Source organism: Octopus sinensis, linkage group LG8 (assembly GCF_006345805.1).
Source record: "Octopus sinensis linkage group LG8, ASM634580v1, whole genome shotgun sequence".
NCBI lineage: Eukaryota > Metazoa > Mollusca > Cephalopoda > Octopoda > Octopodidae > Octopus > Octopus sinensis.
Genome location: NC_043004.1, coordinates 86,814,369 through 86,842,256, shown reverse-complemented (window position 1 = coordinate 86,842,256; position 27,888 = coordinate 86,814,369). Strand labels below are relative to the sequence as shown.

Genomic DNA, 27,888 nt, shown 5'->3' with positions numbered 1-27,888 from the left:
ATAAATCCAAAGCCAGAAAAAAATAAAGTCACGAGCAAAGAAAGAAAAAAATGAAAAACTATTTAAAAACCTACAAAACTTGTTATTTATGCACCAGGCTTTTTCTCAACCACAGCCAATAAGGTAATAGTATCTGCTTTAATATACCTGTATTTTCCCAGGTATTTTAATTCTGAATTCACACATTAAATAAACATTTAAGAATTCTACATGATGGACGTATGGTGAGAATAGCATTCTGTGTTCACAGATAATATCAACTTGGAAATAATCCCCAAAAGTCAGAAAGTACAGATTATCTATCTACTGAATGGGTAATGATAACTGAGAAGAGTCAAAGTTACAGAGGTAAGTTTATCAGTCTTACTTCAAATACCATGTAATTTTCAGTGTGAGGGAAGAACGATGGGGTATTGATATGTTTGAAGAAATTTTTTATTAGATTTAGCAGTAATATATACAAATTATTTTACAACTTGAGAAGCAACTACATATCATGTTCCTTTGACTTGGAAGTAATATTAGTCAAATCTCACTCAGATTGTACTCTGCCAAATTAAGTAAAAAATAAAAAAAAGAGTTATTACATAATCTAGTCCATATACCATCTAAAAAGCTAGAATGCCTTTGTTGCAAACATGTTTGATTATCAGGATCAACTTGGGCTGAACAACAACAGCAATACAAATATTAACAAGTCTGATCAAAAGGACAACTTTAAAAAATGTTAAAAGGTACTTTGTTTTCCTGGCACAAATGTATATAACAGGAGAAAATGAAATTTCTGTGAAGAAAGCTTAAGTTAAAGGTGAAAATATATAGAGTTAGACATTTTACAGAGACGGCTCAGTGCTGTTTTTAAATAATACACAATCCTTTAAACCCTCTGCTTGCATCCTTTAAAACCTCCTTCTTTTCTGAAATTCGCCAACTCTACACCTGATGTCCCCTGCTTCATATGCATGCACACATGTATATCATGACTCATACACTGTTCACTTTCCTGACTTTTGTATATAATTCTATGTACTGTACATCCACCTCTGATGAGTTGTAGTGCACTTGAGCACTATGTACAATAATTTCATTATTATTATTTTAATCTGCAGTCCATTTTTAACACCAATGGACTCCATTTTGTTGTAAGCATTTAAGCTCCGTAGTCTAACAATATATTCCTCCCTTCTCACCAGTTTCTAAGGCCCAGGAAATGTCATAGGCAATACCCTTCCATCGTTGGTTAAGACAGTAAAAACAAAACAGAAGAAAGTGGGTGGGTGAGATATAGTCTTTAAATGATATAGAGAAAGTGAGGCAGAAAAGCAACTAAATTGAGTGGGCTGATTGTACTGTTGAAGGAGATTAGGTTGACATGTTTTCATGGAAGGATGTTGTAAGACCTTTGCTTATAGAAGCAGTATATGATTGGTGTTATTGTTTCAATTGTGTGGATCATATCTATGTCCAAAAGTGTAAGGAAAATTTAAGGGTAGTATTGTTTGCACATGTGTTGTTGATATGGCTGGAAGTGAGAACAAGTTGGTTGTTAATGTACACCAAGGAAAATGTGGGGAGTACAAACAAACGTAGTATAAGGTTGATAGAATGTGATACAGAGGGAAGCCCATGTCATCACATGTTACAATGGAAGTGGTCTGACAGAAGTCTTCCAATCAAAAAGTTGAGTGAACAGATGATGTCGATAATAAGGCAACGTAGGCTGTTTTCATGCCAGAAGCAGTTGAAGGCTCAGATAATGTTAAGACTAACATTTCTGATGCCCAAGCTCTTGAATATGAGAGACCACTAACTATACTGGCGATATGATAGACAGACAGACAGATAGATAGATAGATATGTTTCTTTATTAGCCACACAGGGCTGCACACAGACGGGACAGATTACAAAGTAGAGCTTTTCTTTTTGGGGAGAGAGGTAGATTTTTGATCAAACGGGATCGTAAAAGAGAAAGAAAAAATAGATAGATAGATAGATAGAAAGAGGGAGGGAGAGAGAGAGAGTAAAAGGGATAGACAATATTAGTTTATGAAAAAAAGATTTTTTTCCATCAACCATTATAAGTGAAACACAATAGACCATATAAACTTTCTAAATGGGTGTTCATAGGTATCTAATTATGATATCAAAAATACAGTACTCTCCCACCTGTTACATTTAGGAAAATTTCTATTTCTGGTTAAATGTGCCCGAATACTTATAGGCGAAACTACCATGTTAAAGTGTCATTTTTCTTTCTGTCTCCCAGTTAATCTGAAGAATACTTTACAAATAATTAAGCAATGACCTGATAGACGGCGTGATTATTCCGTCATTTCAGAAGGACACAGCTGACAATCCTCTATGAAAAGTAGACGAAGTATCGGTGACAGCTGGTCGAATAATGGTTACTAACATACATTTTATTAATACCTTTCAGTTTCTTAAATAAAAAAAAAATTAATCAAAAAAACTTGCATTCGTAACAAAGAAATCATAATTCACGATTGGGTATTAGTTTATATATCCATAATATCGACAGTTTATTCGTATTTTCAGACACTTTCCACACATTTCGAAGGCAGTTTTTTTTCTTGAGCACATCCTGCCAACTTAACCAACAGCAAGAACACATGAATACTTGAACTGCACCAACAAATATTCTCTATGACAAGCAAATTGGCCGCAACACAAAGTAAAAAATTCTTCTGTTGCTTAATAAAATAATACCAGTTAAAGTGAAAAAGGGACGTTAAACTCTAAGGTTGCCACTTGGGATACTTCTATCTGTCTATCTATCTATCTATCCAACCATCTTTTTATCTATCTGTCTTAAAGATCTTATTTAAAACAAATATTTTTTTAATCAATTCTTTTAAAATAAGTTAAGAGCGATAATTCTCCTTCGACTAGTAGATACGAAACTCTGACGTAAGAAAATGTCATTCGATAGAATTAAAAAGATGGCCCCTGTCAACATTCGCCTCAACCCATTTGGGGCTGTGATTTTAACTATATGTATAGCATGCGGACTTATTTACAATTTTGGTTTACTGAACTGGTTCCAGAAAGAGGAGAGGATTTGCATGAAGGAATTGTTATCCGTCAGTATTGAATTGGCACGTCGGGGTGGCCGAAAAGTATTAGAGGTCCGCGAAAAGAATGCATTATCGGCGAAAGTGAAGGGATTTACTAAAGAAGGGGCCACCGAATTAAAGACCCTCGGAGATATGGAATCACATCGCGCAATTCTTTATGGCATGGCTAAAGCTTTTCCGGGACTTAAAGTAAGATTTGAGATTATTCTCTTTTGTTATTCTTTCTCATAAAGATATTTCCTTAAAGGAGAGAAAACTATAAATGTATTAATTATCCTTATATGCTTCGTCCACTCGATTTCTCTTGTAGGTGTTTGATTTTATTTATTAGCTGTTAACTCATTTGTTAATGAAATACCATAGTTAATGTAATGTTTAATTCGGTTATGTAGACTTTTTAAACTCAGTTCTTAACAAATATCTCTTAATTGTGATTTCATGTTATGCGATTGAAGTAATAGAGTTGGGCTGAGAATTCAGTTTAGTTCCTGTTAACTTGAATTTCCTTGATAAGTAAAACACTAGAATCTGTTTAGACTTGTCTTTCACTAGTTTTAGCTATGGTCAGGCTGGGATAACATTTACCTATGTCCATTCAAAATAAATGAATAATTATTTACACAAATGTTAAGATAATGGGTGTTTGGTAGCTTTAAAAACGAAGCTATAATACACTAATTGAAATATAAACATCAGCTATCGCGGTTGGTAAACTAAAACCCTTTTATTCCAGTTTGTAAATAAATGATTTAAGAAAAGTAACGATTTAAAAAAAAATAAATAGTTCAAGAATTGTAATGATTTTAAAAATAAATAATGGTTTCCTAGCTTTAACTAAATAGATAAATATATTTATCGTTACTGCTGGTGGTTCAACATAATACAATATATGTTAAATTGAGATTTTGAAAGGAAAATAATTAAAAAAAACAACAACAATGAAATATGTTTTGAAAGAGCGATTTATATATAAATAGAAATGAAGATCTTGAAACAGCATCATTTCATAAATCCCATTCCGTGTTAAAAGGATAAAGCAATGCATCTCATGATGGCATTTGTGTACTATAGTAGTCGAATGTCTTTAATATTATGTCTAACAATGATCTCAAAAACTAGTAAATACTATCTAACTTTCTGTTTCAATCGGGAAAAGGAGTAGAGAAATGACCATGTTTAAATCTTGTCGAATTGTCATCAATTATTTATCATAGAACTTTCTCTATTCAGTGTTTATTCCTATCATTCACTTTAATGATTGGTAATTTTTTTTTATTAGAAACTATGCATTGTTTGTTTGTGATTTTTTTTTTTTGTTAATGTATTTTGTCATGAATGATGTAACGTCTTCTCCGCAACTCCCCAATCTGTTAGACTTGCCAGGCTTGATGTTTTATATTTTATAAGAATTACTTTATTCGAGCAGTTGTTTTATTATTATTTTTTAAGGGAACAATCACGCACTTTACATAACTAAAATGGCTACATCATTGATGATTTTATACTGGAAGTGGGTATTGTTAATTCTTTCCTAACTGTTGTCTCACTACAATTTTCAAATTAAGGCTAGTGATCTGTGTTCAAAATATTTCTAATACAAGGAACTCAAATAGTGAAGGCGCACACAAAAGAATAACATATTTCTGTAAGGCATTCAAAATGCGAATGAAATTATGATAGAATTGTATCAAAATATCTGAAAGATATTTGTTACAAAAGTCAATTACTTAAACTGACAACAAATCTTTCGTCATAACCACGCTACAAATGTAATATTTATTTATTTGAAAATGTACTGTCCGTATTTTTGTCAAGTCTGCCGTAGATTGTCGAAGTAGTCTGATTACATCGCCTATTTAAAAATACTGCAGTTACATATATATGTGTAGATAGATATAGATATAATTTTAACTATGTTGAATTTGTGAGGTTTCTAGGTAGATCACTTCGGGGCATTAGGCTTTATTTAGTATGACTATTTTCAGCTGTCTTCTTTCGTTTTTGAGGTAAAAGTTGTGGTTTTGTTTTTTGATGTAGTTGGATATCTAATAATAGTTATTTAGTTAATTTGCCGTAAAAATGAATTTGCAAATTTGATGACGTTGGAATAAATGACAGTAATTACAGAGTTAAGAAAATATTTATTAAGAAATTACTGACTATATTTATTTTTAAATAGTTCTAATCAGTCCTGGAAGCACAAAGTAGTATTCTTGTTCTTCGTTATTATTATGTCTAAGACAGTGCTGATCGATCAGGCTCATGATTAAATGCATTCCAGCCGCAGGTATCTCATTTTCGGGGTATATAAGACTATATTGTCTGATGTGAGCTTTCCTTGTTTACAGTCGTAGTGTGTAATTTGAGGGAGATTTGGCTGGTATTTTAAGTAAGTGGAGTGACCGATTAGACGTTTCTTCAGTTGATCGTTTTTGTGTAGTGTTGAAGAGGAGATGAAACCTGAGAAGTGTTAGTGGTTGCAATGATGTAATGTTTTTGGTTGGCGAATTGTAATTTGAAAGATCTCATGCAAGCTACCTTGGAGTAATGTATACAGGTGCTCGTGATTAGCAACGAAAATAGAATTTACTATTTAAGATGTTTTTTTTTCTAGAAAAGTTATAAGTGATGTGTAAAGCACGTACTGTATTCTACATACTGGATTGTGATGGAAATTTATTTATGGTTGGAAAATCTTTCTGTCGACAACTACTATTACTGACAGCATATTGGGTGTTCATTGTGATAGGTGGATTTATGCGGAAGTTGCTTTTCTGTGTGTGTGTGTGTGTGTACATGCAAACATTCATTATGACAAACGGCGTAAATCAGAATTGAAATAACCATTACAAAATCTTACTGGGGGTTAAATAATGTAAACACGTTCTGTTTATGCTATTAATATGTATGTGGTGGGAGTCTTCTGACAGACCGTTTCATGGATTGTTGGCATCTCCTCAGAGAAGACGCACCTGGTTTCTTTTCCCAATCAATAGCACTTTATATAAAGTAATTATGAATTAGGCTAGCATCATAGAGGGTAACCTAATTTTCATATTTGTGTATTTGATGGCTCATCCTTAATTAAACTATTTTTTGCACAAATCTATTTATCTTTCTATATATATATATATATATATATATACACTCAAACACACACTTTCTCACGTTGTTCTGGCTTTACACAACTATATTTTTTAAAATATATTACACACAGTGATATAGTGTAACTGGAATTTTATTCAAGCTAACATTGTAAGAATTTATTAAAATTAGCACAAAATTCTTCATATAGATATTTTACTGGAATACATTAGAATTAATAACTAATAAAATCTTAGAATGATTATCTTATTGAGCATTACCTAAATCCATTAATGCTTGTAAGAGGTTTCTTATGTGGTGGCCAGCCTGCTAATAATAGCACTCAACTCTCCTTCAAAATCTCTCTGTTCCAAATAAGTAAAGGACACATTAAATAATATAAATCTAAATGCCCTTCACAAAAAAAAAAAAAGGATTAGTTATGGCTGCAGTTCCTCTGATTGTAAATTTATCCAGTCGTTGACTTGGACCTAGCTAAACATGAACAGAGAAAGATTGTCTAAGAGTAAAGTATTTAACACTGGTTATAAGGAATGTAGGGCAGAAGAAAGATGAGTAATCCTAGACAAAAAGTGGTGTGTCAGATGCTAGATCAGAAGAGGGGTGATTATTATTGAGAGAGCGAAAGGTGGTGAGCTGGCAGAATTGTTAGCATGCCGGGCGAAATGCTTAGCGGCATTTCATCTACCACTACATTCTGAGTTCAAATTCCACTGGAGTCAACTTTGCTTTTCATCCTTTCAGGGTCGATTAGATAAGTATCAGTTACGCACTGGAGGTCGATGAAATTGACTAGCTCCCCACAACCCTCCCCAACATTTCAGGCCTTGTTCCTCTTGTAGAAAGGATTATTCCGTAGATTCCAATGGTGGCTGCAAAAAAGTGAGCTTTGTCCAAACAACGGCTGCTGCTTCTCCTCTGTACTTATTATTGGTACTGTTTTCTTTAAGAGTATTTTGGGCTAATGAGACTACTAATGCTATACTGTGTGGTTAAGAAGCTCATTTAACAGCCACAAGGTTTTGGTTTGTGCCCCACTGCATGATACCTTGAACAAGTATCTCCTATTATAGCCCTAAGCCAACCAAAGCTTTGTGAGTGCATTTGGTAAACAGAAACTATATAGAAGCTTGTTTTATGTGTGTGTGTGTGCATGGATGTATCTATGTATGCAAGTATGTATCTTTGTATATATTTATGTGTGTGTCATCACTTGACAAGCAGTATTGGTTTGTGTTCAACCCTGTAACTTGGCAGTTTTAGCAAATGCAACTGATAGAATAAGTACTGGGATCGATTTGTTCCACTAAACCCTCCAAGGTGGAACCCCAGCATGGACTGCAGTCCAATGACTAAAACAAGTAAAGATAAATATATGTTGTTTTTTTTAATGTTTGTATAGACTTGGGTTGCTGTTGTAATAGTGTCCTGGAGTGTTGGAGTAGTAATTGAATATGTTGTAATGGTACTGAGAGTGTTAAAACTCCAGCGGCAGAAACACCCTGTGTCCCTTATGTGTCTAGGTAGTCTGAGGCTTTCATTTTCTACATTTTTGTTCTGTTGCACAGGTGGTCTATATGCATCCTGTAGTGATGTGAATTGTGTCAATTTGTGCACTTCATAGTTTGTTATGACCTGTTGTGGAGTGATTGATGGCCTTGGACTGGACTGATATAATCCATAATGGACAGAATACATTGAATATACATTAACTAATATTGTTATTTCTTTGTGTTGAGCATTTTACTAGTAAGTGCTCTTAGTATGTTTGTGAACCGTTTTGCTATTAGACTCTTTGTGTAATGGGAATATTATTAGATGTTTTGTAATTCCTGTGTGGCATGCTCATGTTAAGCCTTATGGTTGATTGTAGTTGCTGTTTTTTTAAGGTAAATGGTAATTATTAATGTGGATCTGGAAGGTGTTTATTTGAAGTTTTTATCGTTTCAGTCATTGAACTGTGGCCTAGCTGGGGCAATGCCTTGACAAGTTTGGCTGAACAAATTGACCCCTGTTCTTATATAAGTCTGGTACTTTTTCTATCGGTCTGTTTTGGCAAACTTTTAACACTAGTTGTCAAACAGTGGGAGGTGTGTGTGTGGGGGGGGTCAGCCACACACACAACAGGCTTCTACACAGTTTCTGTCTATCAACTTTACTCATGTGGCATTGGTTGACCTGGGGCCATAGTGGAAGACGTCCAAGGTGCTGTACAGTGAGGCTGAACCTAAAACCATGTGGCTGCAAAATTATCTTAACCACACAGCCATGCTGCCAGGTTTCTAGGTATTTTTGCTATTGTGTCTAGAGAATAGAAGTGTGACAAAATGTGAGTGAGATGTTGTCTGGGTGTGTTTTGCATAAATGTAGGAAGGCTGTGCAGATAAATGTAGGTGAGAATACTAATTGCTACAGACTGTTTGGCATGATAAAAAATACAGTTGTGCCTCTGCACCAGCTGTGTTTGTGTATGAAGAGATTAAAAAAAACCAATATTTTAGAGAGAGAAGTGGGGACAGACTGAGCTAGATAACCTCAATGCAGATACGAAATAGCCAAACAAATATTGATAGTTGAAGTTGCTCAATATATCGTAGAAACATTAGACTATGAGATTTTGTTGCTGATATCAGGTGAATGGGTGAGAGAATAGATTCTATGTAAGTGCAGAAACCATCTTTCAGAAGTTGAGCCTAGATTGAACTATTGCAATCAGAGTTATGAAGAAGTATAATTAAGAAGTTTGCTTTGCAATCACATGGTTTTATGTTCAGTCCCCTGTGTGGCACTTTAGGCAAGTGCTTTCTATTATAGCCCCAGGCCAAAAAGCCATATGAATAGATTTGGTATATTTCATCATTATATCCTTGGTTTAACATCCACTCCTCCATGTTTGTATGGGTTAAAAAAAATTTATTTATCAAGGCAGATTTTCTACAGCCATATGTTGTTCCTATCACATACCCTCACCTGCTTCCAAGCAAGGTAATATTTCCCATTGACTGGACAGATGGTTGGATAACAAAGGGTACTGCTTGTATGACAATGACACTTGTTTGCAATTATTTTCACACACAACACACATATACAGACATGTAGATTTATGCAACAGGGTTCTTTCAGTTTCCAGATACCAAATCCACTTTTTTGGTCAGCCAAGGGCTGTCACTTGCTTCACGCGCTATGCAGTGGGATTAAATCAAAACCACATGATTGGGAAGTGAACTTTTTAAGCACACAGCCATGCCTTCATCATGAGATCAAGACTTATGGTGGTTTGCTGTGCTTGAGAAGACATAGCAAGCTAAGTCAAACTATGGCCATGCATACATACAGTCATGTCTTGTATGTCCCTCTCTCAGCCAAGAGGTTTTGTGTTGAGGGCTCACAGGTGCTGGTGTCATGTAAAAGCACCCATACCAGTGTCACATAAAAGTGCAAAGACACTTTTAGATGGCACTAGCAGTATCGCCCGGCGTTGCTTGGGTTTGTAAGGGAAATAACTATATAAGCATTTTTAGAGAGTTACTTCCCTTATAGATGCCAATTCGGGCTTTCTTAGCCATTTCTGTTTTGGTGTCTTCAAGCCATGAAGTCGTTGTTCTAAAAGAACGCTGGTCTCCTTGACAACGCTTTACGACGTTGATTTCCTTACACTCCCTTCCCCACAGCTTCACAAGGGAGGGAAGAAGGGGGAGAAGCAAACAGGTGCAGCTGTGACCATGGACGCCAACTCCGCCGCCATCGACACACGAAAAATTATGCATTAAAATGGAATAAAAAATTATGTTAAATTATTTTTAAAATCGTAGACTCATCGTAGACGCGCGCTAATACTCAGACGGGCTCGATATGAATCACGACTATAAGATACCCGAATTAGGTTAAACTGCACCGCAAAATGTGGGAGTAGTTAGGAATCTAAATCGAAGGGGACAGACACTCACACAACTACAGTTTTATATATATAGATATGCTAAATGTAAATAAGCATGTTTATGCATTCTAATCCCCGATGTCATTGTCCTGGAAGCAGTATGCATGACTATTTGGTTGAAACCACATGGTTTCAGTTTCCTCCCTTGAGCAAATGTCTTCTACAATAACCCTGAGCCAATCAATGCCTTGTAACTGAAACTGGTAGATGGAAGCCTGTTACACACACACACACATGTATGTATGTATATGTCTCTTTTTGCTTGAGAATCAAGATTGGTTTGTGTATGTTCCCAGAACTTAACAGATTGGCAAAAGAGACTGATAGTGTACTGGGGTCAATTTGTTCTACTAAACCCTTCAAGGCGGTGCCCCAGCATGGTCACAATCTAATGATGAAATTGAATAAAAGATATCCTAATGCAATATTTGTGCACTTGTGTGGAAACAATGTGTTACATTAGTATGTATATAAAAAATATATGAGAAGCTATATTTCTACATTGTTGATATTGAAAAGCCTCAGTCAAATATAAAAATTCTTAAGACTAGTCATCTGTTGTAGTCATCATCTATCCATTCACCCCACACTACTTAGATAATTTGATGAGAACTGGATAATATGACTACCATTTATATATGTTCAGTTGCCACAGTTTAGATTCTTTATTCTTTCTCTTCAACAAGTACTTAAGAAAAAATAACCTTGAAACAGTTTTATTCATTGTTTATTGTGTTATGATGACTAACACATCATGCTTCTTGTACATAGAAAGTATACTTTGGGATAGTTTTGCTGAAAGCATTTTTATTTTTTATTTTATTTTAGAGAATTAGTCAAAATATGTATTTTATCTTTTACTTGTTTTAGTCATTAGAATGTGGCCATGTTGGGGCACCACATTGAACAATTTATTTTAGTCGAATGAATTAACCCCAAACCTTTTTTTTAAGTCTGGTATTTATTCTTCCGGTCTCTCTGATTTTCATGTAGCATTGGATGACCTGAGGCCATAGTGTAAGACACCCAGGTCACAGTCACTGAACTTCCTTCTCAACTGTGGTCTGATTGTGGAATATTTTGGGTATAGGAAAGTATGTGCAAAGTGGGTACCTTGGCAGTTGACATCTTATTTAAGGAGGTCTTCTTTTGTCAACTGGTTGCACTTGAATCCAATGAAGACATTTTCGTCTAATTTAGTGATAGGGGATGAAATACGGGCATAGCTTTATGGTCTGAACACAAGAGCTTTAATCCATGAAACAGTGTCACACCTCTTCTCCACGGTCTCCTCAGTGGATGATATAATCTCACTCTGGCTCTTGAGCTAGCAGTCAGCACAGAAATTCATGGTGACTTATTTTGAGGATGACAAAGGCACCATTCTTCTTGATTTTCTGGAACATGGCTGTACCATGAACTGCAAGCAATATTGCAGAAGCCATTAGAAGGAAGTGACTGGAAGTGAAACTGAAAATGATCCACATTTGCCTTGACAGTACATGAACACACACATTTTTGGTAAAAAAAATCAGGCAGTCGGTAAATTAGAAGAAAATGTCTTCATTGGATTCAAGTGCAACCAGCAGACAAAAGAAGACCTTCTCCTTAAATCAGGTGTCAACGGCCAAGGTACCCAGTTTGCACATACTTTCCTATACCCAAAATATTGCCTGATTTTTTGTGTGAGTGTGTTTATAAACTGATGTTTTGAGTTATATCTCTTTAAGTGAAAAAAAGTAACTTGACAATTTGATAAACTGGGAATGGTAAAATAAATAGTAGATAGAAGATATGTGGTTAATGAAAAACCTTGAAGGACTTGCAGTAGTATGGGCCCTGTTTATATATGACTCAAGCCAGTAAAAAAAAATAAATAAAAGAACTCCTTGATGAAATGAAGACTGTCTAGGAAGAGTCTCTATAGAGCAGATCAAACCATTTTAGTAGAGAAATTTGGGTTTTAGGTTGATAACTAAAATATATATAGGCGCAGGAGTGGCTGTGTGGTAAGTAGCTTGCTTACCAACCATATGGTTCTGGGTTCAGTCTCACTGTATGGCACCTTGGGCAAGTGTCTTCTACTCTAGCCTCTGGCCAACCAAAGCCTTGTGAGTGGATTTGGTAGACGGAAACTGAAAGAAGCCCATCGTATATATGTATATATATGTGAGTCTGTGTTTGTCCCCCCAACATCGCTTGACAACTGATGCTGGTGTGTTTACGTCCCCGTAACTTAGCGGTTCGGCAAAAGAGACTGATAGAATATGTACTTGGTTTACAAAGAATAAGTCCTGGGGTCGATTTGCTCGACTAAAGGCAGTGCTCCAGTATGGCCGCAGTCAAATGACTGAAACAAGTAAAAGAATAAAGAGATATGATGTTTGGAAAACTTCAAAGAAGATATTTTCAATTTAAATGAAAAGTAATAATTGTTCTATTAACTAGTTACCTTTAAAATATATTATTTTTTTTATTTTACATATAACATACATTGCTTGTTCTGATGTATCAGCTGATTTTTATTTTATATTTTATTTATGTTTTTTAAGGTCATATCAGAAGAACACGAGACAAAGCCTGTTGATTTTCACAACATAGAGGACACGGCAAAGCAAAGAGAAGATGTGAATAAAGAGATAAAATCTGACCAGAGAATTCCACTGAATGAAATTGTTGTTTGGATTGATCCTTTAGATGCTACTCAGGAATATACTGGTATGTTGGCTATTCTGTAGAACATTGTTGTCTAGATTGTCAAATCAACATCATCATCATTTAACTTCTTCCATTCATGCTGGCATGGGTTGGACAGTTTGACAGAAGCTTGCCAGGCAGAAGCCTGCACCATACTTCTGTGTCTGTTTTGGTATGGTTTTTTATGGCTAGATGCAGAGTGGGCTGAGTGCTTTTTACATGGCACCAGCATAGACGAGGCCAGTTTTGGCATGGTTTTTACAGCTGGATGCCCTCCCAAATGCCAACCACTTTACAGTGTGGACTGGATGCTTTTTAAGTGGCACCTGTACTGGCAGGGTCACCGAGTAACTCTGCAAGACAAGGAATATTGGAGGAGGTGATCTTGTGTCAGACGATAAATGGTTAGATAAATGTAAGGCAGTGAGCTGGCAGAAGCGTTAGCATGTCAGGCAAAATGCTTAGCTGTATTTCGTCTGCCGTTACGTCCTGAGTTCAAATTCTGCCGAGGTCGACTTTGCTTTTCATTCTTACGGGGTTGATAAATTAAGTACCAGTTATGCACTGGGGTTGATGTAATCAACTTAATCTGTCCTTGTTTGTCCCCTCTATGTTTAGCCCCTTGTGGGCAATAAAGAAATAAGACGATAAATGGTTAGAGTGTGACAGAGAGACAGAAACAGGTGTCTTGCTGTAGAGGAAGTACATAGTTACCCAGCCAGAGAGAAAGTGTAAAAAAGGGAGAGAAAGAGTTAATATGAGGGCAGGGGCAGGTGTGTTGTTGTAAAGGTTGGCATTCCATTGTCCTATGTCTGAAAAGCGATAAAATTTATCAGAATTTCAATAACAATAAACAAAATTTGTAGAGGAAGAATAGAGCTACAGAAAACTACAATAAAAATATTTTCTACATGCATGGCAGTGTAGTAAGAAGCTTGCTTCTGAACCACATGGTTCCAGGTTCAGTCCTACTGCGTGGCACCTTGGACAAGTATTTTCTACTATAGTCTCAGGCTGACCAAAACCTTGTGAGTGGATTTGATGTACAGAAACTGAAAGAAGCCTGTTGTATATGTATACATTTATGTGTGTATGTCTTTATGTCTGTGTTTGTCCCCCACCACCGCTTGATAATCAGTGTTGGTGTGTTTACATCCCCATAACTTAGCTGTTTGGCAAAAGAGACTGATAAAGTACCAGGCTTTAAAAAAAGTAAGTACTATAATTGATTCATTCAACTAAAATTAATCGAGGTGGTGCCCCAGCATAGCCATAGTCTTATGACTAAAACAAGCAAAAGGCAGAAAGAAGGTTAATTCAAGTAACATGGGAAAGAGTTGAAATAATGTAATAACGATTTGGTAACTTGGTTCAACTCTCAAAAACATCTGGGTTGCACAAAACAATTGATATTCTTGGCCTTTGGGAGTTACAAAGTAGTAAAACATAATTATTGTTGTAGATAGTTCCACTATCATTATTGTGCTCTAGTTTTCAACTGCTTACACCAGGATGCCACTGATAATTGTTTTAGAATTTGATAAAATGTCTTTAAGCAAATGAATTGACAATTTGATTTTGTCTCAAGTATTTTTAGTCAAGCTTTATTGCTTGGCTTTATACATAATATTTTTGTTTTCCTAAAATAACAGAAAATAAATACAGAATAGAGTAGGGTTGAACAGGATATATTTTGGATTTGTACCAAGTTTTGGAATCATGTAGTAATAAGTAAAGCCAAAAAAGAAGCTACCTTGCATTTACTTTCTTTTATTAGGGTTGCATGTGTACTTTGTAGACATGCTAAATGAGTAAGCGGGTGCAGATGAATGAAAAACTTTGGAGAGCAATTTATGGTATGTATAATGAAACTCAAAGTAACTTAGCGGTTCGGCAAAAGAAACTGATAGAATAAGTACTAGGCTTACAAAGAATAAGTCCTGGGGTCGATTTGCTCGACTAAAGGCGATGCTCCAGCATGGCCACAGTCAAATAACTGAAACAAGTAAAAGAGAGTAAAGAGTATATAATTAATAGTGACAAAAGCAGTATTAATTCCAAAAGTAATATTTATCACTGCTTAAAACTAGAAGCACCCCATGTCCATATGAGAGGTTCTCTCGTGGTAATTAATGCAGTATTATGTGTTCTAATGCAAAATCCACTTTGAGTGGGGATAAATATGTCACCAGTTTACATCATTAACAATGAAGATTTTTCTGTTAAGTTGAAAATTAATGTACTTAGTTTTAGTTGAATGTATAATTTAATGAAAAACTTATACAGCTGCTTTGGTTTGAACTTATTATTTCTTTGCAAATCTATTGAAATCTTTTGGTTTATAATAAAATTGTTAAATTCACACTCGATGGGATGAGGTGGTGAAGCATGACCTTCGAATGTTGGACCTCACAGAGGCAATGACAGGAGACCGAGATCTTTGGAGATATGCTGTGATTGAGAAACCTAGCAACTAAAGTAAGATCGTAGCCATGGCCAATGCCAGTGTTGCATGTCTGGTCCATTTAAAAGTACCCTTGATGAATCAGGCGATATGATATGCTTGAGAAGACTTGTTGAGTCAAGTAAAATCAAAATAGTAGCTGTGGCCTGTGCCTCCTGACTGGCTCCTGTTCCGGTGGCACATAAAATGCATCATCCAAACGTGGCCAATGCCAGTACCCCCTGACTGGCTCCCATGCCGGTGGCATGTAAAAAGCATCATCTGAATATGGTCAATGCCAGGTCTGCCTGACTGGCTCCCATGCCAGTGGGATTTAAAAAGTACTATCCGAACATGGTCAATTCTAGTACCCCCTGACTGGGTCCTATGCCTGTGGCATGTAAAAAGCGCTATCCAAATGTAATTAATGCCAGGGCTGCCTGACTAACTCCCATGCTGGTGGTAAGTAAAAAGCACCCACTACACTCTTGGAGTGGTTGGCATTAGGAAAGGCATCCAGCTGTAGAAACCTTGCCAGATCAGATTGGATCTTGGTGCAGCTCTCCCAACCTCAGTCAAACCGTCCAACCCATGCTAGCATGGAAAATGGACGTTAAACAATGATGATGATGATGATATACCACATCTGACCCAAGCAAGCATTAAAAAATGGGTGTTGAAACAATGACGATCTCTCTCTCACACACACATTCACTTGCACTTACAAATGAAAATAATGTAGAGATAGATTAGTAACCAACAATCTGTTTCATTATCCAAAAATAAGCTCTAGAAATAGTCTGATAGTCCAGCAGATATTATTATTAAGCTGAAAGTATCCTTAATTACATCCATTTTGCTTTGTATTTATGAAATAAAAAAAAGTCATTGAATTCTTGCAGCTGTTGTAATAATTTTATTCAAAAAGAGAAATCCAATTATTGAACAGATGGATTTTTTTTTTTATATGACTCTTACCAGTTTATAAACAAAATGATAGTCATGCTAACCTATTATTCAGTTACAAATTAAATATAGAAATAAAAAATAAATCCTTTTTTTCAGAATTCACTTTTATGTATTGATTTAACAGGGAAAAGATATCAGTAACAATTCTCTTACAAGTTTTGATAGAAGAGTTTTATTGCTTCAGAGAAGGAAAATGGCAAAGACAAGTAAAATTATTGTGAATCATACCAAACAATTACAAACGTTGAAACAGACAAAATAAAGAGTAACAGATTACTTTGATTTGGACTTGAACTAGGCATATATGACTTGCCAGGTGGTAGATATCGTGTTGGTTAAGGCCTGCTGGTCTTTTTTTCTGTCTGAAATTTATGCTGTGTGGTAAAAAGTTTGCTTCTTAACCACGTGGCTCTAGGTTCAGTCCCACTGTGAGTGTACAGAAACTGAGAGAAGGTTGTTATGTATGCATGAGGGTGCTACTATTTCCTTGCTTTGATATCATGTGATAGTTGTAAATCATTTTCACTGCCATGCTACTGCCTTTTGTTTCCAGTCTTCTGTGAAAACATGTCTGATCATAGGAAAATATCATCTTACTTGGAAACTGGTGAAGGTTGGTGACAGGAAGGGCATCCAGTCATAGAAAATCTGCCTCAGCAAATTCTGTCTGGCCCATGCAAGCATGGAAAAGTGGATGTTAAAATGTTGATGATTCAAAAGTTCATGTACTGAGTATTTTCCCATGCATTCAGTGAACATTTTAGTATGTTTTTCCCTTGATGGAAAATAGTTTTGCTGTCCATCTGGATCTACCGTAATATCATAATGTTGTTTTAAGTGTACAGGGAAAATAACCAGGGCATGAAAGTCTGAGTAACTATTTTAATCTATACACAAATGATCTCACCCCACCCCACCCACCCCACACATGCACAAAAAGGAGGCTTTCTAACAAATTCTCACTTATTAGAAAGCAAAACGACCCATGTTACTTGACAAAAACAGTGAAGTTTGAGGATACGTAAAAAGTGATGGTTCAAGAAAGTTGGTTAAAATTGACAGTAACTTGAATGGTGCCAAATATATCCAGTTGCTGAAGGACAATTTGGTACCAGACTTGGATGAAGGTGATGATTTTCAACATGATGGAGCTCCATGCCACAGACCGCATGCAGCACAAAATAGTCTGGCTGATGGAGGTGTCACTGTATTGAAAGATTAGCCAGCTCAGAGCCCTGACTGAAATATCACCAAGCAAATGTGGACAGAACTAAAGAGAAGAGTTTGTCAGAAGAATTCACGCAATCCTGAAGAGTTGTGAGAGCTCAGCCACAGAGAATCGCATCTCATACCTGTAAAGATGGTGAAGGATTTGTACACATCACTTCCGAGGCACGTTGAAGCAAGGATTCAAGCTAAGAGAAGCCACACGAAATATTAACAATGTACAGTAACTTCTTGAAATGAACACTATGTAATAAATTTTCATTATAGACATTTTTCTATTTTAAAACACTGTATCTTGACTGGTTTATGTGAGGTAACTAAAAACTTCTGCACGGCCATTTTTAGTGGTCGTCTTTCATCTTTCCCTCTCATTCAGAACCCCTACTACAAAATATAATGATTAGGTATAGAAATGACTCCAACAAGGCCAATGTTTCATCTATAAAAGCGCAATGCGAAACATCCACATGGCAATTGGTAGAAATTTACAATGGCTTAAAGTAGTTAAAGACTTTTGCACAGTACTGTATATATATATATATCATCATCATCGTTTAACGTCCGTTTTCCATGCTAGTATGGATTGGACAGTTCGACTGGGGTCTGGGAAGCCAGGAGGCTACACCAGGCTCCAGTCTGATCTGGCAGTGTTTCTACAGCTGGATACCCTTCCTAACGCCAACCACTCTGTGAATGTAGTGGGTGCTTTTTATGTACCACTGGCACGGAAGCCAGTCAAGGTGGCGCTGGCATCGGCCAAATATATATATATATATATATATATAGCAATTTCTGTCTATTACCATCTTAGTGCCTAAACCAGCAAACCAATATTCATGAAACTTTGCATACATATTACACTAACATCCAGTTCAATATAGGCTAATTGGATTTCAATAAAAATCTATAATGTGCTCCTCAACATTCTGAATTCAATAGAACTGACTTTGTTTTTCATGCCTTTGAGCTTAGTTCGGCACCAGTCTAGTTGATAGTTGATTCAATCAGATATAGTCTTTTACTTAGAAATTTACAACTTTTGTTAATATAATTAATGAGGGAGCCTCTCTGTGGTCACTCAACTTGCTGAAAATAACAGTCAAAATTTCCCTTAAATAACACACTGCCATCTGTAAAAATAAGTAGGAGACATTAGATAACATAGCCCATCGTATATAAAAAAAATGGGATGATTATGGCTTGAATGCCTTTGATCATAGGTTGGATCAGTAAAGGCTACCTGGTGCTAAATAACAACAGTTTTGTATCTCATTCCTTTCTAATATACCAGAGCATTTTTGAAAGTTGCATGAATTGGATTTTCAATATCTTAAAGGTAGCTTTTTTTTAATTACTCTTTACTCTTTTACTTCTTTCAGTCTGGAAGCACCACCTTTATAGTCAAGCAAATTGACCCCAGAGCTTATTCTTTGTAAGACTAGTACTTATTCTATTGGTTTCTTATGCCGAACCGCTAAGTTATGGGGACGTAAACACACCAGCATCAGTTATCAAGTGATGCTGAGGGGACAAACAGACACACAAACATATATATATATATACATATACGACAGGCTTCTTCCACTTTCCGTCTACCAAAACCACTCACAAGGCTTTGGTCAGCCCGAGGCTAAAGTAGAAGACACTTGCCCAAGGTGCCACGCAGTGGGACTGAACCCAGGACCATATGGTTGGTAAGCAAGCTACTTATCACCCAGCCACTCCACACCTACAGGAATAAAAAGCAAAATAGATTGCTGTGGGATTTTGAAAAAGAGAGCAATATTTAAGCTCTGCTTCGATACGATTAAGCATTTAGTCATACTGTATCACCATTTGCTCTGAAATCGCCATCTTCTGTATACTATTGGTTATTCTAGGTCAGGAGTTCTCAAACCCCTTGGGACACTCAATGAAAATTGCGAGGATGTGTGAAGGACACTGTGATTTTGAAGTAACCACAATGAATTAAATGCAATTTATATGTTTAGGCAATGTGTGGAGAGCTGTTTGCTATTCCCCTCTGCTTATCTTTGTGTACAAGGTTTTCAGCAGTGTTTGTAACTGAAAAGTAAATTTCATGTAAAACTATCAACTGAGAATGTAAGATGCAGGTTGCCCCTCTGAAACTGTGCCTAGAACTGAGTTACTTTTTTGAATGGGAAAAGTTAATCCAGCTCATTAGAAAAAAAAAAAAAGGAACATTAAATTAGAAACCTTTTTGTTACCTTTTTTCCTGTTGAAATACACTGTCATTTGTTTCAATTAATTTCGAAAATAATGAAGAATTTAGCAAAATAACTTGTGCTTATTAAACAGGGATTTGGAACATTAACATGAAATTTTGATGGAAGGTTTTAATTAAGATTACTTTAAAACAGGAAGCTTGTTTTCATAGAACTAAGGGTAGTCTCAAGTAGGTTGGTGTCAGAAGAGTTGAATAAAATTGATTTCTTACATGGCGTTAGGAAGGGCATCCAGCTGTAGAAACTCTGCCAGATCAGATTGGAGCCTGGTGCAGCCATCTGGTTCGCCAGTCCTCAGTCAGATCGTCCAACCCATGTTAGCATGGAAAGCAGACGTTAAATGATGATGATGATGATGAGATGCATGAGCAGTAATTTTGTGAGAGGGAGCAATCAGTTATATTGACTCCAGTACTTAATTGGTACTTGAGTTTATTGACCTCAGAAAGATGAAAAACAATAATAACAAATAACATGTCTGTTGTCTGTTCTATGGTATCTTACCATTTTGCACTATATTTTTCACATGGAGTACACTAATACTACTGGACATAATGAAGGGTACATCAACACTGTTGTGTATGATGAAGGAGTATGCTGGAAGAAAATTTTTGAGAGTCCATTGTCTAGGAAGTTAATTAGCTTGTAACATTTGCTGCATAATATATCTTTATCTCTAAGGCAGAAACGTTAGCACGCCAGGCGAAATGCCTAGCGATATTTTGTCTGCTGTTACATTCTGAGTTCAAATTCTGCCAAGGTTGACTTTGCCTTTTATCTTTTCGGGGTCGATAAATTAAGTACCAGTTACACACTGGGGTTGATTTAATCAACTTAATCCCTTTGTCTGTTCTTGTGAGTACGCCAGGTGAAATGCTTAACGGTATTTTGTCTGTCTCTATATTCTGAGTACAAATTCCACCAAGGTTGACTTTGCCTTTCATCTTTTCGGGGTCAGTAAATTAAGTACCTGTTGCATATTGGGATCGATCTAATCAACTGGCCCCTTCCCAAAAAATGTCGTGCCTTGTGCCTAGAGTAGAAAAGAATGTATCTTTATCTCTCTCTCTCTCTTTTATTTTCCCCAATATTTATCTATACATCTCTATAGCTGGCTTGAAGTAAGTCATCCAACTGTAAAGCCTTAACCCTTATTAAACATTTTGTTACTAATTGTTACAACACTTGTTGAATTACTACCAGTTTGATATGGCTAACCAACCTCCATTCTTGTAAAATGTATGTTAACACTTTAGCATTTAAACCACTCATCAGGCCCAAATATTCTACCTGTTTTATGTTTAAACCAGCCAGATCTGGCCTCTTATACCTACCTTACAATGCCATTCTAAAAGTAAAACAATCACATCATCAAAATCTCTAAGCTGCAAGATAACAATGAGTATACCGTAAATCCTCGAGTATAATCCGCATTTTTTCCCCCAAATTTAAAGGTCAAAATCCCTAGTGCGTACTATCTACGAGGTTAAAAATGAAAATTATTTTCTAAACAATGTCCGAGTCTCTATTTGCTGTCCAGCAATGTTTATTCAGACGCATTTTGTGATGTCAGGCACAAAAATACCTTAAGCTAAGCCTGAAAGCAATGAAGTCATAAAAGAATCATCCATAACTTGCAGTAAACAATATTTGTTAAATGCTGTTATTTCTTTATTTCTGCAAACAAAATGCACAAAAAAGTTACCCGTTTGCATTATGTTATATATACAATAATAATAAAGGACGTTACCGTGTACATTTTTACAAACCAAGGACGTTATATAGTCCTTCTTGACTCAAGATAGAGAAGGGGTGTGTATTATACACAAGGTTTAGGGTTTTCAGAGGTACAGCCCCTTAAAAATCCCCTATGTATTATACTCAATGGCGGACTATGCTCGAGGATTTACGATACTCAAAACAATGAGTAAAAATAAGCATTACCTTTGACAGACATCTGAATGTTAAAGGATTGACTGAAATAATATAATTTTATAATTTTTCTTCCTTGTATTGTCCTTTTTCTTTCACAGAGGACCTACGTCAATATGTTACAACCATGGTTTGTGTGGCTGTGAATGGTGATCCTACAATTGGTGTTATTCATAGTCCATTTGATGATCAAACTTGTAAGTGTTTTTCTTAGACACAGCTTTTTAAAATAGTTAATATTTCACACTTTTGCCCAACATTCTTTATTCTTTGTCTTTCTCTTCATCTTTAATTTTGGACTCCTATTTTCAGATTGGGCATGGGTGAGTTATGGGCATTCATCAAATTTAAAACCCTTGGAGAAAGTCCACTTGTCCAATAAGAAGCCTGCACAAATCATTGTTTCCCGTTCTCATCCAGGAAAAGTAGTAGATGTTATCAAAAAAGCATTTGGAGACGACACTGTTGTGACTGAAGCTGGTGGAGCAGGTGAGCATATTCACAGTTTCTAGTCTAAAATGTATAACACTTACAGCAAATTTTGTGTCAGAGATACCATGTCCCTACAAACTTGTTTGTTGTCATTTGACCTGGTAGATATTGTAAGTAAATAAAGACTTTTAACTCTTGTATATGAAAATACTACAAAAACATGATTGGACTAGCTGTAGCATCCCAAGACCAATGTATTCTTAATAGCATTACAATTATTTGATAAATGTTCTTTGAATAAATGTTTAAAAAAAAAAAAAACATATATCAGCAAACTATTTGCAGAAGTTAGTTATGAACCTTTACATTCTGAGATCAAATCTCATTCAGATTAATTTTGCCTTTTCATCCTTCTGGGGGTCATATTCTTGACTATATTCCTCTCCAGAGAATAATTACTGTTCATTTGTATTATCATACATCGTATTATAGTATTCTCTCTTTTTTCTTTCCAGGTTACAAAGCTTTAAATGTTGTTAAAGGGCTATCAAATGCATATGTACACACAACAGCTATCAAGAAATGGGATATCTGTGCTGGCAATGCAATTTTAAATGCACTCAACGGGAAAATGACCACCCTGAATGGAGATTATATTGATTACTCCAGCAAAGACTTTGTACAAAATGATAAAGGCCTTTTAGCTACAATGCAGTACCATTACCATTATTTGGAACACCTGGAACCATTAGCAAAGCAATTAGAAAAGAAAACCTAGACCACATCATCTATAGGTTCGGTAAACAAAATCTTCCTACGTGAAAATGAGGTTTATATTTCTGTCTTATTTTATTTATTATTTTTTAATTGAGTGTGAGGAAAAGTGTGATAGCCTTGGATAGTTCAATAAAAAAAAAGTTCCTATTGGAAGAAATTGATTTGAGAAAATGATTATAGTAGTTTATTTTTATTCAGTATTTTTCATTTTTATCTCAATTTATTTATTGTTTGAAAATACTCCATTGGTTTGCCAGATGTGTGAGTGAGTGTGTGGGTGTACATATGTATGTATTATAGAGAGTAGAAGAAATGGAGAAAGAAAGAGACTTTGAAAAAATTATAGTTTAATGATTCTGTTGAAAAACAAAACTGTAGAAAACAATGCTTAGACCCGATTTTGAAATATATTTAATGTTTTAGAAAATTCCACATGAGTACTCTGAGAGCAGCATTTGCTATAATAAATTTTGTGTATCAATCCATACTATGATTTCAATGCATTCCTTTATCCTAAGGTAAAGATAGCATACGAGTATCACATAGTCAGTACGATGGTATGACTATGGCTTGTAATTGGTTATCTAGTACCTACAAATATGTTAACTGATTCAATGTACTTGTAGAAATTGAGATGGCCCTGTTGATTAAGAAATGAACACCTAGTCAAGATATTATCAGTTTGTATCTTGTCACCATAACTGACTTTGTTGTATCTATAGCTCTTACTTTAAACTGTCAGTGGCTCTAAGTAGATTGTGCGAAAGGAAGGTTGAGAAGCATGATTCATTGTACTGAGCAGTGGCTGATTGTTTTGTTAAACTGTGCTCAGCTTTAATTCCATCTTTGTACTCAAGAGGAACAGGAGCAAGCCTTTCTTCCCCTAAATCTCTACAGGTAATTAAGATCATGTACAGTTTAACAATTCAACTGAGTTACAAAGCTAAACACCACCTATGTTCTTCCATTTGAGAACATAAACTGTATGCACACATCTGTGACAAGCCATTGACTAAGCCTGCTTGAAATAGCAGTCAAATCTCCCTGTTAGAAAAGGGAAGGGCACATACGATAATGTAGTTCTAGATACACTATGTCTGAAAATAGATGTGATGGTCATAGCTAGAATGTTAATCATAGATGTACTCAACATGTGTGTATAACTGATAACTTCTTAAGCCTACAACTGTTAAAATGTTTTTAATATTGACGCCTCAGAGTATGTATATCAATAATAATTACACTTTGTATGCATCCTATTTCATGTGTCATATTGTGTTTGTGAATATGAACACTTGTTTCTCCCATGCTATTCCCCCACCCCCACCCAAAAAGAAAAATCCTGTATAATATCAACTATTAGAATAAAAAGCCAAAAAAATGCAAGTTCCAAGAAATAATACAAGGTAAAAATACAAACCATGGACTTGTATTCCTTCTTATTATTCACCTTGTTTTGGCTTTAAAAAAATTAAAAACATCTACATCAGACAATGCTTCATGCAAGCTATATACAGATATATACATATTTATAATTTGTTTTTAACAGTGGAACTTGAAGTAGATAAAGCTATAAACAATAGCTTGTAATTTGGGTTAAAAATCCCTTTGGATAGGAAAGGGTTTTTAACTTGGTATTTACACATTATTATTTATAGCTTTATCTCCTTTTAAGTTTCACCATTAAAAACAAATTATTTCACATCTCTCAATGTTTCTGAATTCTTATGTCATAAACGTGTGTGTGATTATGAAATGTTTTTCATGCTGGTGCAGGTTAATTTTTGAGTTGACATCTGAGGACATTACCAAATGTAACAGGCATCTTAAGAAAACCAGAAGGTACTATGGCCAAAACACTGTGAAGACACTATAATTCCTTGTCTCAGAAATTCAAAAATATTTCTAATGCTGGCATGGAGCAAAACCTTTTTTTTTTTTAAAGAGGATATCATCAATAACCCCAGTGATAATGATTATATGACATGAGATCTATAAAAAGACTTTGTTGATGGGCAAAGTGTTGCCATTTATATTAGAGAATGAAATATAATTGTATTTATATTTCATAATATCTGAGGTATTGTGATTGATGAAACTGACCTGTGTCTGTCTTGAGGTGAATGTACTTCTTATATTTTTCTTGGGTAGATTTGAACTCAGAACCTGTTTTTAAATGCTCCTTACATCATTATTCAAGCATGGGGCTGGTTGCAATTTTCTTATACCATTAGAAGTAATTGTTCTGAGTTCAGATCCAGCCTACCACACACACATACACAAGTGTGTGCATGCGTGCATATACATACAGAGAGAGAGAGAGAGAGCGATGTATGTATACACACACACACATTAATATAGCTGTATATGTTTGTGTGTGTGTATATATATATATATATTGAGAGAGAGTGAGTGAAGATGATTGGAGATTGAACTGATCAAGTGTGTTTTTTAAAAACACAAATATTTGCTTTGATACATTTTCTTGAGTGATTCTGTTTCAAAATATTGCTGCTGTAACCCCTAGTCAATTACGTTTAAGCTGAGGTATGGTCAGGAAGTAATAAGCTGAATGTTTAAGACAAACCCATAATCCACCTGCATGCTATTCTTTCCCAGTTACATAACATTACAGTCTGTTCTAGAACTCTGATATGCAGTGATTATCTGCACTGTGGGGCAGTGTACCAATCAGGGTATGTAGCATCTAATTTGCTATCCACTCTGTATATACATATTTATATATATATATTCACCTTGTTTTGCACCCATGTACTCATGTGTTTATATAGATACATATAAACCCTAAAACCCCATTAAATTGAACCAAATATTAAGTTATTTATTATTGTTTCAGTATTAAAAGAAAAATAGAGTTTTTAATATAATATACTCTAATGTGCAATATAATAAATAAATTATAATAGTGAATATGTAATTATTACTTCCCTTTATTACAAGAATGTTGACTATTTGGCTAAGACCATTGTGATTATCCAATATTATTATTGTTATCTGAAAGCCATTTAATCATTTCATTAAACTGACTGTTACTGTATATATATATGTGTGTGTGTGTGTGTGTCTGTGCATATTATATGTAGAAATTTATATATACACAGTGTCCCAGAATTAACTATTTCAATGAAATTGGGTAAATTAAAAAGAAAGTGACATAATTTTATGTTTATTACTTAATTATGGTACCAAAACAATTAGATTTATAAATCTTATGTCAAAATTTATTGAAAATTCTTCAACATGTGCTCCATCTATATTTCTGAAAATTTCAGCTCTATCCTCAGCACTGACCACATTTTGAAGCATTTCAGAAGTTATCTCCTGCACTGTTAACCGAATGCATTGTTCAAGTTTAGCTAAACTGTTGCTCCATCCTGGGGATGGGGTAGAGAAAACGATTGCAGCCAAATTGAAAAACACCCATTCTGGACAGATAAGTGGGATCCAACAGGAATGAAAATAAAATTATGAAAAAAAATTTTTTTAATTATAAGCAAAATAAAAAATTTACACATAGATAAAAGTGAGTTTTAAAAAAAATCATCTGATTTCACTGAACTAGATAGTTAATTCTGGGACACCATGTAACAACACATGTGTCATTGGTGGTTTCTTTTCCTTCTTTGGACTTTTCCCTTTCTCCTTTCCTACGAAGAGCTTTGCTCGAAATATCAAACTCTCTCTTTTCACCGAGCATCAAGCTAATACATGTCTTGTTCACATCCTCATATTGTCTGTTTTTTTATTCATTAATTTGAATTGACTATATATATATATATATATATATATATATATATATAGCAATTTTTGTGTGTACAGTCACATGTATGACTGCTACTGGTGAGTTTAGAGCTCCATATATGATATCATCATTTGGTCTACTTCTAGGTAAAGTGATGTGGTTACTAATGTACTTATTAGTATTACTACTTATGTTATACAGAGAATTCAATTTGTGTAAGCATTATGCAATAAAGTGTTTCCCTGAAGAACTGTTTTACTTTAGTATCCAATTGCACTTGTAATACCCACTGCAGAAAAGCAGATAACCAAAATGGTGAAACATATGTAGGAAACAAATAATGTAAACTGCATCTTGCGTTTATCATGTTTTATATATGTATGTGTGTGTGTGTGTGTGTGTACTTTGTGTATTAAGGCTACCATTGGTTTCATATTAAAGAAAACCTCAACAATTATATCACATGGAACATCATTGTCCATATCCAAAATGGAGACAAACACTGATGTTCCATGTGATAAGCTTGATTATTGTTGAAGTCGTCTTTAACATGAAACCATTGGTAGCCTTTAGGCACAAATAAAGAATCTTTATTCACCAATGTGGTTTGAGCATTCATTCTCATTGTTCAGTATTTACGTGTATATATATATATGCATAACATACAAACACATGACACCCTCAGTATATATATATGTATTTATGTATCTATAAAAAATGTATGATCATGATCATTTTACATTTGCCATTCCATGTTGGCATGGGTTTACAACTATATTCCAGTATATCACCAACCTTTATACAGCATGGATTCAGTGTATTTCACAGTGTCACTAGCACTAAGCGAAGCTCCTCGCCAGGACTAAAATAGACCCTCTACCTTGTATCAGATTTTCATTCAGAGTTACTGCACTCCTCAATAGTTTGTCTTCACTGCAACTTACAGAGACCCCTTTTATGCACTGTTGGATTTATTGGAGGATCCAACTTCCGAGATGGTTGGGAAACTACATCTCTTCATGTATGGGTTTATTACATGAAGCATTATATGAAATAAGAAACTTGCTGTGCTATTTATGTTTTTTCAGAGATAGCATTTATGAAAGAATTATTTTGGGTGTAGAATGTTCATGTTAATCAAAGATTTAGTTCGTAATTAAACTTGTTTTAGAAATAAATACAAAAATCTTTTCTATTTTCTAGATTTGTCATTGGACTGCAGCCATACAGGAGCACCACCTTGAAAGGTTTTAGTTAAACAGATC

General features: G+C 35.1%; 1 protein-coding gene across 4 annotated transcripts; it reads left to right on the top strand.

Moving 5' to 3' along the window:
• The first annotated feature begins 196 nt into the window (after positions 1 to 196).
• On the top strand, positions 197 to 27,888 carry LOC115215257 (inositol monophosphatase 3). Of its 4 annotated transcripts, none has more exons than XM_029784501.2 (6): positions 197 to 348; positions 2,557 to 3,284; positions 12,690 to 12,855; positions 21,753 to 21,848; positions 21,964 to 22,140; positions 22,599 to 24,265. In XM_029784501.2, the coding sequence occupies exons 2-6, from the start codon at positions 2,937 to 2,939 to the stop codon at positions 22,859 to 22,861; spliced, it is 1,050 nt and encodes a 349-aa protein (XP_029640361.1). In that variant the 5' UTR covers positions 197 to 348; positions 2,557 to 2,936; the 3' UTR covers positions 22,862 to 24,265. The 4 variants fall into 4 exon arrangements, 3 of the variants coding, with proteins under 3 accessions (XP_029640361.1, XP_029640362.1, XP_036361431.1); XM_029784502.2 differs by lacking the exon at positions 197 to 348 and adding an exon at positions 27,827 to 27,888 and having other exon boundaries at positions 2,015 to 3,284; positions 22,599 to 22,877; XR_005000430.1 differs by lacking the exon at positions 197 to 348 and adding an exon at positions 27,827 to 27,880 and having other exon boundaries at positions 2,016 to 3,284; positions 22,599 to 22,912.